This window comes from Stegodyphus dumicola, chromosome 12 (genome assembly GCF_044657685.1).
Source record: "Stegodyphus dumicola isolate Sdum_Otavi_A_Nest chromosome 12, ASM4465768v1".
In the NCBI taxonomy this organism is placed as follows: Eukaryota; Metazoa; Arthropoda; class Arachnida; order Araneae; family Eresidae; genus Stegodyphus; species Stegodyphus dumicola.
In genome coordinates, this window is record NC_140779.1 from 87,784,302 (window position 1) to 87,797,955 (window position 13,654).

The following is a 13,654-nucleotide window of genomic DNA, read 5'->3' on the forward strand; positions in this document are numbered from 1 at the left end:
CATGGGTGTACTGCAATGGGATATGCAAATGATTACGATTTCAGCGCATATTATAGGCGACTGCAGCCCTCTTTCCAATCCATGTACTATGAAGGAAGGAAAAATTGCCTTTCTGAATGACGTGAATTGTTTTCTTGTACGATTTTTTATGTTTTCAGCTTCAGTATGCCTCATAGTAAAACATGAGCATCATTCGAGTACGCTTCTGAGTTCGAGCGAGGCACAATCGTTGCATACATACATTGAGGACTATCCTTGAGGGGAAATGGTTTTCACATCGAACGTAGCCAAGCAACAGTCATATGCATTTGGAATCGGTGGCTACAAATTACGACTGAGGGAACGACTGACAGAAAAGAGCAGTTGCAACCGCCTCGTGAGACCACTTCACACAGGCATATTGTGCGTATGGCACTGTTGGAGCGCATTGCCACATCCTCAACCATACCAGTACGCATGCAGTCAATAACACAACAATCGGTGTCTGCAGGAATCGTTCAACGTCATTTACAGTACAATGGACTACCCGCTAAACATCCACTGCTTAGCTTACCTTTAACTTTAAACCACAGGCATTTGCGTTTAGGTTTGCACAGAATGAAACAGATGAACATCTGAATGGCATTGGGTTTTCGGACGAATTCCATTTCTTCCTGCAGTACTACGATGGTGAGATTAGAGTTTTGGAGACACCGCTGAGAAAGCCTGTTCAACTGTTGTGTTAGCACTAACCAGCTAACGCTATATCTCTGATGTTTTGCAACCTGTTCTCTTTCCTTACTGCAGGTCTTGCTTACGGCCATATTTCAGCAAAACAATGTCTGACCACACGTTTCACGCCGTGTTATTGACAAATATGAAGGCAACACCCATTACTAATTTTCTTGTCTTTCTCACCTCAAAGAGGTTGTATTTGAAATCAGTTAACATTGATACTATGTAGAATATCGGAAATTAATTTGGCTTTGCCATCTCTTGTCCTTCTTCGTGTTGCATTTTGGACGCCTAGCAGTGTGTATTATGGATTATTTTTCATTTCAAGTAATTGCGCAAATATATTTTAGAAATAATAAAAATTAATTTAGCAGTTAATTTGAAAGTTAGCAGAAAAAATTCTCCCAAACAAAATATTTCGGTTTATTTTCATTAGTGAGAAATATTTATTTGAGAAAACGTTACACATGTGAAAAATATGAAATCCATGAAAACCTTCACGCAGGAAGCCTGTTCAGCCTGATTCGAGCCAGATTTAACTGTTCTTTTCACTCGACTACTCATCAGTCTGTTTCGATTTGACTGTCGCATTTGTGAACAACATATATGTAAAACATAGTAATTATTCATTCTGGAAAAGTTTTGTACAGCTAAATTGTTATGTTGACCGTTAACAGCTAGTTCGCATATTCACCGGAAACCATATTAGGATGTAATGTCAGGATTTGCAGATCAGACTGTTATAAATCAAATAAACTGTTATAAATGATGTAAGAGAAAAGAATAGTAGGCAATACTTTTTAAAGCAAAATGCACCTGCATTTTGAGAATTAGAGGGTGCGTATTTAAATATGATTTTGGAATAAAAATATATATTGACCTAAAATCTTTAATATATTTTAACACCAATTACACTTTGTTTTTTAGCAAATATATGAAATCTTCTGTTTGGAATCAATTAAAAACAAACTGATAAATATTTCGTTCATAGAAAATTTAAACGATTCATGAAAATTTACTTGGAATGGAAATGATTCATGAAAGTTTACTAAAAATTGGAAGTCAAATAAATTTGACTTCTAGTTTCAGAGGCATGCAAAACTGAAAATAAATATTCAAGATGAGATTTGAAACATATCTGTAAGTTTTGTAGCATCGAAAGATGACTGTATTATAGTTAGTAAAAGTGAAAAACTGCCATTAGAAAATTTGTTCTTCAAACTGAAGAACGATGCATAACAATATCAATCAGATACACATTATTGATTCAAACTGTTCGCTCTTTCAAGCGTTTACACAATCCTTTCTCGTATTACTGCGTTCAGTTATACTGCAAGTCTTTACAACAAGTTTCGGATGTTATCCTTTTGAAGGCAGTCGTTTTCTTAATTTAACTCATCATCAATGACAACAATGCTGCATTAAAATCATTCTTTATATTTCCATGGCTTAAAGATCAATCAGATTTGCTCACTCTGCAACTGTCACTTACTGCTGCATAATTCAGTACCATCCTGGCTAATGATATGAACTCGAACATGTGACTCTTATATAAAATACAAAAGCCTGATCTGAAACACCACACCGCATTATAAGTTAAATTTCATTATTTGTAGAAAATAAATTTTTAAGGAAACTTCACATTGCCGAGACATGAATATTTTCGTCATTTAAAGCACTTCTGTAACTGGAAGTATATGACTACTACCAACAATTGCAAAAACAAAGGCCGGATAAGGACTTTTTACCTGAGTAAAGGGGTGGGTATACATATATATATATATACATATACATACATACATACATACATACATATATATATATATATATAATAGTAGTAGGTAGAAACATTGCTGCGATCTTGCTAAAAAGTTACCAGGAGCTGTAGCTCCACGAAATATTTTAACGCTGTATTACACAAATATAAACTAAGAAGAAATTTGTCTGGAAAAACTGGAAAAAACTGTAAATACGCGAAGAAAACTGCCAAAATTAATGCTGGAAGACATGCTAATGCACGAAAAAATTAATCTGACCGTTGTGATATGTGAAAAGTTAACTCACATGAAAAATAGATTGACGGAAAAAATATTTAAGAAAAGTAAATACATATAAAAAATATAGACTGAAAAAATGCCAATATATAAAAAGTAAAAATTAAAATGAAAACATAAATTGCAACAAAACAAAATACAATAATTACATAGCAGAAAATGGTAAATTAACTCACTCGTACCCTCAATTGGCTTTTCAAGGGAAAAAAAAACTGATTGTCGTGTAGTGGTGTATTTAATTATGGCAAAGCACACGAGGGATATCTGCCTAAAGGGAGGAATGCCTTTCGTGGAGGACTTTCTAAGGGAAACTGGCTCGTATACACGTTACACATGGGAAAAACCACGAAAACGCCCATGCAGCCAGCCCGTTCGCGGGATTCGAACCTCAGACCGAACTACCAGTGTTCAGCGTCTTTACCGCTCGGCCGCTGGTGGGCCTTAAACTGATTGTCGAACTAGGTTAAATACCATTACGCGTTTCGCCGAAACAGACCATTGAAGTTCTTGTTTAATGCGAAAAATTTTTTATGAAAGAACATTAATATTCCCGAATATATCTTTTTTGGAATAAATTCTTTTAAGAGCTTCAATGGTCTTTTTCGGCGAAACGCGTAATGGTATTTAACCTAGTTCGACAATCAGTTTTTTTTCCCCTTGAAAAGCCAATTGAGGGTACGAGTGGGTTAATTTACCATTTTCCGCTATGTAATTATTGTATTTTGTTTTGTTGCAATTTATGTTTTCATTTTAATTTTTACTTTTTATGTATTGGCATTTTTTCAGTCTATATTTTTTATATGTATTTACTTTTCTTATATATTTTTTTCCGTCAATCTATTTTTCATGTGAGTTAACTTTTCACATATCACAACGGTCAGATTAATTTTTTCGTGCATTAGCATGTCTTCCAGCATTAATTTTGGCAGTTTTCTTCGCGTGTTTACAGTTTTTTTCCAGTTTTTCCAGACAAATTTCTTCTTAGTTTATATTTTTGTAACACAGCGTTAAAATATTTCGTGGAGCTACAGCTCCTGGTAACTTTTTAGCAAGATCGCAGCAATGTTTCTACCTACTACTATTATTTCATTTCTTTTTGCAACATTATGCGCAAAAAAATTTTTAACACCAAATAGGTCTTACGTCTAATTACTTGTTAGCTTTACATTTTCTTTTTCAATTATATATATATATAGATAGAGAGAGAGAGAGATGTTTGGTACTGCCAATTGCAATAGAAAAGGGAGGCGTACAACTAGATGTCATAGTAGTTTCATATACAAGTTTCAGCATGCTATACCTAAATCCAAGATACATACATACGTATGTATGTCATGAAAACATCCCTTTTGAATCTGCTTTAAGTCCCTTTTACAATACATTTTGAAAATAAAGGTTCCTCTGTTCTATCCGTACGTAGAGATAGGAAGCAAAAAAGTGGTCTAAATGGATTCGGAAAAGATCAAAATGGATATTTCACTTTAAATATGATACTCAGGAACTTTTGCGATTACAATACTTTCATTACTTCGCACAAGGAAGTATAAAGAAGCTTCACGTTGCATAGTACCACATATACATAGTAACTCACTATATTTACTTTAAACACATAGCCATATTCCTGATTCAATTCTGCAGTCACAAAATCATTTCAAAATTAGAGTATATTATTAAGCTTTTAAATTACATAAAAGTATAATTTATAGTATTATAGGGAATATTAGTATTATAGGCTAAAGATTAAAAGTAAGGGATTTGCATTCCTTTAAAAAATAAATTAAAGAGATTAAGCTTACTTGTATCAGAAGTGGTTTGTGATAGAACTCTTGTTCCTTCGCTCTCTCCGGCTGAAGTGGAAGAAGTCACCCAAAATTCATATCTCTTCGATCTCTCCAAGCGCAGTGCTTCGTAGTAAAGTTGAGAAGGAGACAATGTGTGTTTCTTTGTAACCTAAGATGGGAGATATAACCTAAGATTATGAGATACCTCAAACAGGAATAGGCTCAGAAAAGTTGTTCAGAAATTTTGGGCTTAAATAAACTTCTACTAATGTTCCATTAACTCTAGCAATCCTATTACTATAAGCGCCAGAGAAAGGATAAATTTGCACTGAACGTTTGCAGAAGTATCGTAGACATTTATAATAATAATAGGCAAAGAAAATTATTCTCACCTGCCTGTTGTTCTGTGTAGTCCTTTGGTACAACGTGTATTGTTGCAAAATTCCATTTGGTTGAGTTGGAGGTTGCCAGCTGAGAAGAATGGCATCAGGCAACATTGGCAAAGCCTTGATGTCAGAAGGAGGGCTAGGAACTGGCGAGAGAGAAAATAAGTTAAAAAATTCCGTTAATAAAAAAATAAAAAGACTAGATTCGGTTTTATATAATAGATTTAGATTTCATATAAAATTTTGGTTTCATTAAACATTTTTTACTCTTAAATCATTTCAACATTTAAGTAATGTGCTCAAATTTGGCATTTTATAAACATAAACTTTTACAAAAGAGACTTAAAAACTTATTAAAGTGAGGTTCAATACTAGGTTTAAGTCTTAAGGACTTGTTGTATAATACTGAAACATTTTAGCAGTATAGGGTTCTTTAACTAGTTTGACTTTTCGTGTGTGAGATTTTAGAATCTCCAATAACGTAGTACATATTACATTCAAAATCGATTTCCGACAGGAGAATCTGAATCAAAGGAAGTCATGATATAGGGTTTTACTTTCTACTGGCTATTTTTAACAAGTTTAAACAGAAGTTCTGAACCATCATTTTTAAATTAATAACAGTATGCTACAATTGATCTAAATATGGCTATCAAAAAGGAAGAATTGTTGAGCTAGGATGTTGATACATAATTTCAAAAGAAATATAACAATGATCACTTAAAGTAATACAATCCATCACTTTCCAATTTTGAATGAAAGACATAGTAGTTGATCTAGAAGCTGTGATATCAATCCAGCTCTTCCCCCTTGTGCAGTTGTAAGTGGGGGGACCATCCGGATCGTTCTCTACAACTAGTCTATGCATCGTTAAAAATTCTCTAAGTGTGCGCCCTCTGGGATCTTCAAAAGGGGAGCCCCAGAGCTCACTTTTCGCATTTAAGTCGCCAAGAAGAAGAAGATCATGTTGATCATCAAAGTAACGTTCAGCTAAGTTTACCAGATTAGTTAAATCTGTTAAGTCCGTTATAGGTTGACTATAACAGTTGAAAATGGTTATTGTCCTATTTTCAATCTTTAATGTAATAACATTTAAAGTAGAAGAAGTATAAGTACTTAGAACCGTAAGTCGTGGATTAACAACCACTGCGGCTGTTTTGGGATGTTCATTTGGAGAATAGATAACTCTGGTTTGAGTCGGTAAGCCAGACGGCTTATCATTAATACAGTACGGTTCTTGAATAAAAATCAAGTCATAGTCAAAAATACAAGTTTTTAATTGTGCTGTTGCTACATGTGATCTTGCTAAGTTGATTTGCAACGCTTTTATACTTTGAATAGGTTCTCTAGCCATAATTGATTTTCCTTCGAAGATCTTCAATTTCTAGCTGTCTGCTAGGAATTTATTACTTCGAGAAGTAGAAAGCTATAAAAGTTCAGGCAGGACAAATTATTATTTGTTTACTAAACCGTCACAGACGTTTTAGTATTTACATTAAACAATTAAACAATACAGGATAAAAGTAAAAAATTAAACTTTCTGAACCTATGTACCTATGTTAACATTTCTGAACCTTTGTAAGCTTGGTATAACGTAATATTTTAATCTGCATTAATATATAAATAAAAGAATTTATGAACAAATAAGTTTTATGGACTATCAGCAGAATTAAGAACCAGGCTTCAGACTGTATGAGAAATGTTTCTGAAATGAACTTTCTTAAAAATGTGACTATAGAAAAGAATGTGTGAAAAGCAAAACATAACAGTATGGTTTATTTTGAAATAAGGAAGTGGTACTAATGTTTTAATATCTTATCAAATACTATTAATAATTAGTTTTAATTTTTTGATTGCACTTTATATAACCCTCTAAATTTATCCTTTACCAAGCATAAATATTCTGTCTTCAGAATAACTATCGACAGAATTCTCATAAAAATTTGAAAAAGGTGTTTTTTATAATGTCACTTTAAATTTGAAACGCATAGAAAATTATTTAAAAAGGAAGTATTATTACCATCCTCCATAGTTCTGCAATATATAGGTTCACTGATCACACCATCTCCACGACCAGTATAAGCTAAGACACTAATGCTGTAGTTAGTAAATTTGTCCAGACTTTTCAAGAGCATCTCTTTTTCCGGAAAATTAATCAAAACTTCTTGATCTTCAATCTCTGCATGAAAAAAAGGAAACCATTAATTTATATGCAAAGCAAAATATAGTCGTACCGTTATTGAAGAATAAAAATATTTGACGAATATTCTTGACAAAATGTATTATTAATAACTATTTAACCATATGCATCATTCTTCATCAAATCTTACTTCCTTTTTCAACAGCAAACTCTTCTAGTAATAAGTATTTTTCGATTAAATAAGCCGATATGAAAGAACTGGAATTTCGAATTTAAAAGAGAATCAATGATTGGATAAATACAAGCTTTTCCGATATTATAAATGTTCATGTAAAATGAATATACCTTACTACACAATGTAAAACCATATTTTTATTTTCCATGACATGCCGTTTTCAAAACATAAACGTATAAGCGCAACTTGTCATTTAGAAAATAACGTATGGTAGTCTGCATTTATCCCTTAATTTTGTGTTAATACTGAATATTTCTATTTATTTTACGGTAAGGTAGTACATTGGTGAAAGAAATTATTATCGTACTTGTGGAAGTTTTGTCACATTATGTTCATATGTGGAAGGTTACTGTACAACAAGCCTCTTGTTTATTAATAAACCACTCTTAAAAACATAGAGGTAGGCCTCACGTTTTAGGTAGTTTACTAAGCAATCTTAGTGTATCACTAAAAGCTGATTATTACAAAACAGTGACATTCACTACATCTGACACAATTAGGAAGTAGGTTTTAATTGTGTAAGGACGTTAAAAATGTAGATAAAAAAGGTGATTATTTTTTAATTAGACTTTAAATACATATTTGTAAAAACAGCTATACTACTCGTATTAACATCTGTGTGCTGCGTCTGTCTGTTTGTTTGTGGCATTGGTTTCTCTGAAACGGAGGGGGAATCAGTTTTGAGAAGGGTAACCTCCCACGCCCACCCCGGATTCCAAAAATTCGTAAGAAGCTATTTCGACCATTCTAACCTTCGTACGACTTTACTCAGCCAAGATATTAATTGAAAACTCTGAAAAGGATAATTTTTCAGAGTCGCAACAATCTCGTTCGCTGGAGATAAAAATCTGATTTTTTTTCGAAACACGTTGCCATTGCTCTCTTTACAATAGTAGAATTTGTTAATACAAATATGTAAGTTTTTACAAACTATGAAATAAAAATCTGATGTGTACACCACATGACTTCCTTGTACGGAATATTAAATGATACGCATTTTTTCTTGCATTTCATTTAAACTTATTAGATTGAGTTAAACCTACTTCGTCGACAGCGCATAAGCCACAATAGAATAAATGCATTCTTTAAAATTAACTTTGTTTACAATAGCGGCACTCTGGCGCTAGGTTTACTTAACAGTACTATATTTCGTTCATATTATAACTCATAATGCACAAAATTTATATCATTTAAAGAATTATCTAATCGTTGCCACATGTTATATTCAAATACTATAATAAAGCTAGAACCAGGACTTAGAAGAGAAGGGCTAGCTCATAGAGCTTTTCCCCCTGAAGCAGAAAGTGAGAAGTGATGACGTAGCCATGATGACACTGAGCGCGCCAATATAATTCACAGCTTGGAAATTAGCGTTTTTGAACCAGCATTTAAAATGAACTGTGTGTGAAAGATAGCTATAATTTGGAAGAGGCAATGTTACTGCTTTATGCATTTTAGACTGAACCATTAAGAAGTTAATAATGCTTACTCAATTTTAAAATAATAGATAAAATGTGCTACTCTTTTAACATAAAGTTCCTTTTTTATTTTTATTTGCGGGTTTTTTTATTTCATGCACGTTTATTTCTAATCATTTCTTTATTTGCATGCTAACTGAGAGAATTTTTATACTGCTTCTAAGATAACTATAATAGTAGCTATTTAAATTTACTCAAAAAACGACTTTACATTGACATAGGTTTAAACATATATGACATATATGGCAACATTTCTGCTAACCTACGTTTGATTTTTTGCCTAATTGTAAATTTTACATTGTTATAATTCTCTTCCTATTCAATATAATAGATATTTTTTAAATAATTTTGTAATTTATACTTATATCTATATTACAATTAAATAAATGTATATAAGATTGTTACCTTAATTTTGACGAAATAGCTTTATTCAGAGTACCTAAAACAGTTATTTAATTTTTCAAAAGTGTGAGTAAAGGAAGCAGGTCTTTTTATGCCAATTACTTTGATGTTTTATAATATTATATTTTATCTAGAATGCTAATCTAGCACAAAATCTAATCAATAATTAGTTACAAAGGATACAATAAGAATAACTTTAACAAGTACTTAACAAAATTAGTTTGTTAAAAACTTGTTATTATTGTTGGTATTATTTTGGTACTATTCATAATACCGAAGATATTATCGATTAACTCATAGAAGTCAGATGCTTTTTGATTTTATGTGGGGTAGAGTATACCTTTTGCGGTACTTTTTGAAAATAATGCTTTGACCATTAAATAATTTGGTTTTAGTTTGTGACACAATTTGATTTCTTCTCAATCTCTATTTAAAACCTCTTTAATAATATCAAAATTTAAAACAGTTACATCTTCTAAAACAAATCCTCTATCTAAAATGCGGTTTCTCAGATATTTGAGGCAGAGCACGAAATGAGACATCTGATTAAAACAAACTGCACATTTTGAAAAGAACCAACTTAGTCCAGTTTAGAGTCATAGCAGAGTCTTCAATCTATATACATTTCGTCGAAACTGAGAACGCATATTTTTTCTACAGAATACAAATATTCGCCTCTTTCCTTCTTTAGAGTAAGAACATTACTTTGAATTCTTGGACCACACTAAAATTTAGAAAACGCTAAAAAATAAAATAAACACCATTTCTTTAATTTGATAATACTAGGTAAAGATATTCCAAATTTTTTCTTAATTTTTTTTCTTTCCAAAAATCATAGCTTTAAGATGACAGAGCTCTTATGACGATGCAACGTGAAATATTTTTATTAGTCCAACTGATTTTTTTTCTTCTTTTTCAGTAATGCATTAATCTGCGTCTTTATAAAAATAGGCTTTAGACATTTTTCCAAATTCTCAGATTTGTGCTCCCCCCCCCCAAATTTCGCTATTTGAGATTTTAATTTCTGATACCAATTTCTGTCTAGATGCCGTCCACCTTCTTTGTCGCTGAACAAACATTCTAATATTTTTCTTTTCTCTATTTTTCAATACTTTAATACAATTTAATACAATTTTCTAAGGATATTATTTTGTTCTTCAAATTATCAATGCATTCTTGTTTATCCTTAAACATTCAGGATGATCTACATTTTCATTTGTGAGTTTTATTTCAAAATCATTAAAATTTGATTTATTATTGTCATCATCAATTTCGATTTATTATTGTCATCATAATTTACTTTCGGCACAGCATTCCATTTCAACAGTTTCTTTCTGTGGCTATCCAAACAAGCGATTTCTCATATCTTCATAAACACTGCATAGAAAATGTTCGGTGCAGATTTTTCCGCTCTTCACATTAATAGAATCTTCTCTTTGACATTTGTGTATCCATTCTTTCGTCAAAAGCAAACTCTCATTTGGATCCTTTGGTCCCATGAAATAAAATATCTCATCCTTTCATACTTCTGTAAGTGCTACGGCACGTTACTGCAGCGCAAAAAGCCATATTACGTAAAGTTTACAATATAGAATTTAAAATAAAAACTGACTAAAATTACATATATATAAATTATTTTAAATATATACATTATTAGAAAACAGATATATATATTATTAAAATTAATTTGGGATATGTAACCTCTAGAAAATCGTCTCGCAGCTCAATGAAACTACTGTTTTAAATGCGGGAAATCAGGACAGGTGACATAACAGTGACGTCAGATTATTGCCTCTTACGTCCGCCCATTAGGCTCGCGTCGGCGAGGAGTCGAACAAAGAAATGAGCTAGCCCTTCTATTTATCCCTGGCTAGAACTATGTATAAAAGAAATTAAGAAAACAAAACAAAAAAGAAACAGTTTTTGACAGACGATTGAGTATTTCTCATTCAATTAATTCAGTTATCACTTCGCGACAAGGCAAAAATACATAAAAACTCAAAATATCTGTATTAAGCGGCACTTAAACAATTTTAAAATTGTTGATAATTCTAAAAATATTGCATGCAGATTTACTAAAGGCATAAAAACCTTAAACGGAAGATAAGAACAACATAATTTAATTATTTTTAAAGCAAAAATGTACAATTTACTAACATATAAGAGTAAAGAATCTGAGATCACTGACCCGGGTAACAGAGTGGATATATATATAAATATATTTATATACGTTTGGTGCGGTCGATTGCAACCAAAATACGAGGTGCACATTTAAATGTTATAGCAGTCCTATATACAAAATTTCAACGTTCTGAGGCTACTCGTTTTTGAGTTATGCGAGAGAGTACATACGTATAGACGCCACGAAAAATTCTCTTCAGAATTCATTTTAAAGCAGTTTTATAATTTTTATGGAGGAAAAGAGTGTTTTATTCTGTCCTTACATACAGATATCACAGAAATACGTCGTTAAATTGCATTTGAAAGAGATCAAAATGGGATGTTTTCGTTGAAATATGCTGCCTGAAACTTTTCGCGACTGCAATACTTCCTTTTTACTTCGTACAAGGAAGTAAAAATGGCATTGCCAAACATTTAATATATTTTCGATTATTATCACCTTCGACTTTAATCAGCCGAGATATTAATTAATAACTCTGAAAATACTAATTTTTTCCAGTTGCAACAGTCTCGTTCGTTGCAGATAAAAATGCTTTATTTCGAAAAGTGTTGCTGCTACTCGCTTTCAAACCGTAGATCTTGTTAATTACAAATTTGTAAGTTTTACAAAATATGAAATAAAAATAATATTTCCAAACATTAAATATGTTATTATTATATAAGGTCATATTTTGACGTTGAAGAAAGCACGCGATTGCATGTGACGTCATTGTATGTCGAAAAGTTTTCTGTAATGTCAGCCTTTTAAATAAAGCTGCTGTTAGCAACTTTTTTGTTTCAGATTAAGATAAGTGACACGGTATGCTCTTCCCACGTTAATTATTTTATTGAGATTGAGAAAACGTTGTTATATTACGTTAAATTTAAATCATGTCGTCATACGTATTAACCTGAAGTGTCACAGGGTTTTGTTTTCTGGTTTGGCAACAAAACAAAAATGACTTACGAATTGGTTGTTGCTTGGAAAAAATTAAATGATTATTATTATTTCATTCATACTGAAATATTTTTATACATTTGCTCTTCAGGGGTACATAAAACTTATAAATTGTACTATAGCTTCAGCCCGCTCATCTGGCGGGCTTGCCAGCTTTAATTCTAAACATTTTAGCAATGCATTTTTATCGCTAAATAGTTTTCCTCATCACATTATTTAAGACATATTAAATTATTTAATTAACATAAAAATAATTTGAAATCTTCGATTGCCAATCTGATCAGTAATTAAAAGTCAAATCAGTAATCTAGATTTTCAAAATACGCTTATCAAGAGACGAAACATTTTCTTGTTGCCAAAAGATTAAAAAAAAACAATTTTGTTTTTTAAAGTAAGTAGTCACATTGTACAGATTCTTGGCTATATAATGATAAATAATGACAACAATAATAATAATTAAAGCAGGTTAAAAATTTAATCTTTCACAAAACAAAAGATGAGATACAAAGCAAAAATTCCTTTAACTTTTATAGAAGCAAAGCAAAGTAAACGAAATTTATTTCAAAGAAATCAATTTCCTCTAAAGCGCAGTCTAAAAACGGATCTCATCAGAAGATAATAAAAAAGAAAGACCAACATCAACTCTCCACTTACAAATAAAAGAACAGAAAGATCTATTGTTTCTTGAAGATTTATAAAGAACAAACTGAAATAAAGGATGCTGAAATTGAACAGAAGGAAGATTAAGGGCGAAGTTCTTGTTATTAAAAGCGAAATGCTACAAAAGTTAGAAAGTATTCTTTTTTTTTAACGAAACAGAATTCAAGATTTAACGCAACAAAAATACTAATACAGCTATAAAAGCTTTAAAAAATAAAGTGCCTTACAGAAAAGACACTTTAGTTTTGAGAAAATATACTACTTTTTCCTTTTTGCTACAGAATGGAGTTTAAAATTTACTTTGATGTACTTGAGTCATAATGAATTAAAAAATAATTAAGGCTCGCAGCGTGTTGCAAATTAAGTGTTTCTTATTCAAATATTACTTAGTCAGACTGGTGAAACTGTTCGAAATTTACATACCAACCACTTTTTTCCAAAAGAAGTAGCTAAAATCAGAGATACTAATTAAAACGATTAAAAACGATAATTTTTGCCCTCATTTTTCCAAGTGGTAACAGTCTCGCAAGCTGGAGATGAAAAGCTGCTTTATTTCGAAAGTAGTTGCCGCTGTTCGCTTTCAAAGTTTGTTAATAAAAACATTGTTTAAGTTTTACGATGAAATAAAAATAGCATTGCCAAATATTAAGTACATTATTCCCGATTCCAAAAATTCGTGAGAAGCT

General features: G+C 31.5%; 1 protein-coding gene across 1 annotated transcript in view; it reads right to left on the minus strand.

Moving 5' to 3' along the window:
- LOC118200827 (cell adhesion molecule Dscam1-like) overlaps nucleotides 1–13,654 on the minus strand; it is a 1,398,975-nt gene that overhangs the window by 85,279 nt on the left and 1,300,042 nt on the right. Inside the window, exons 20-22 of the mRNA XM_085827411.1 lie at nucleotides 6,956–7,114; nucleotides 4,942–5,081; nucleotides 4,565–4,718 (exon numbers count right to left, since the gene is read on the minus strand). Coding sequence (XP_085683537.1) covers nucleotides 4,565–4,718; nucleotides 4,942–5,081; nucleotides 6,956–7,114 — 453 coding nt within the window. The remainder of the gene's footprint in view (nucleotides 1–4,564; nucleotides 4,719–4,941; nucleotides 5,082–6,955; nucleotides 7,115–13,654) is intronic.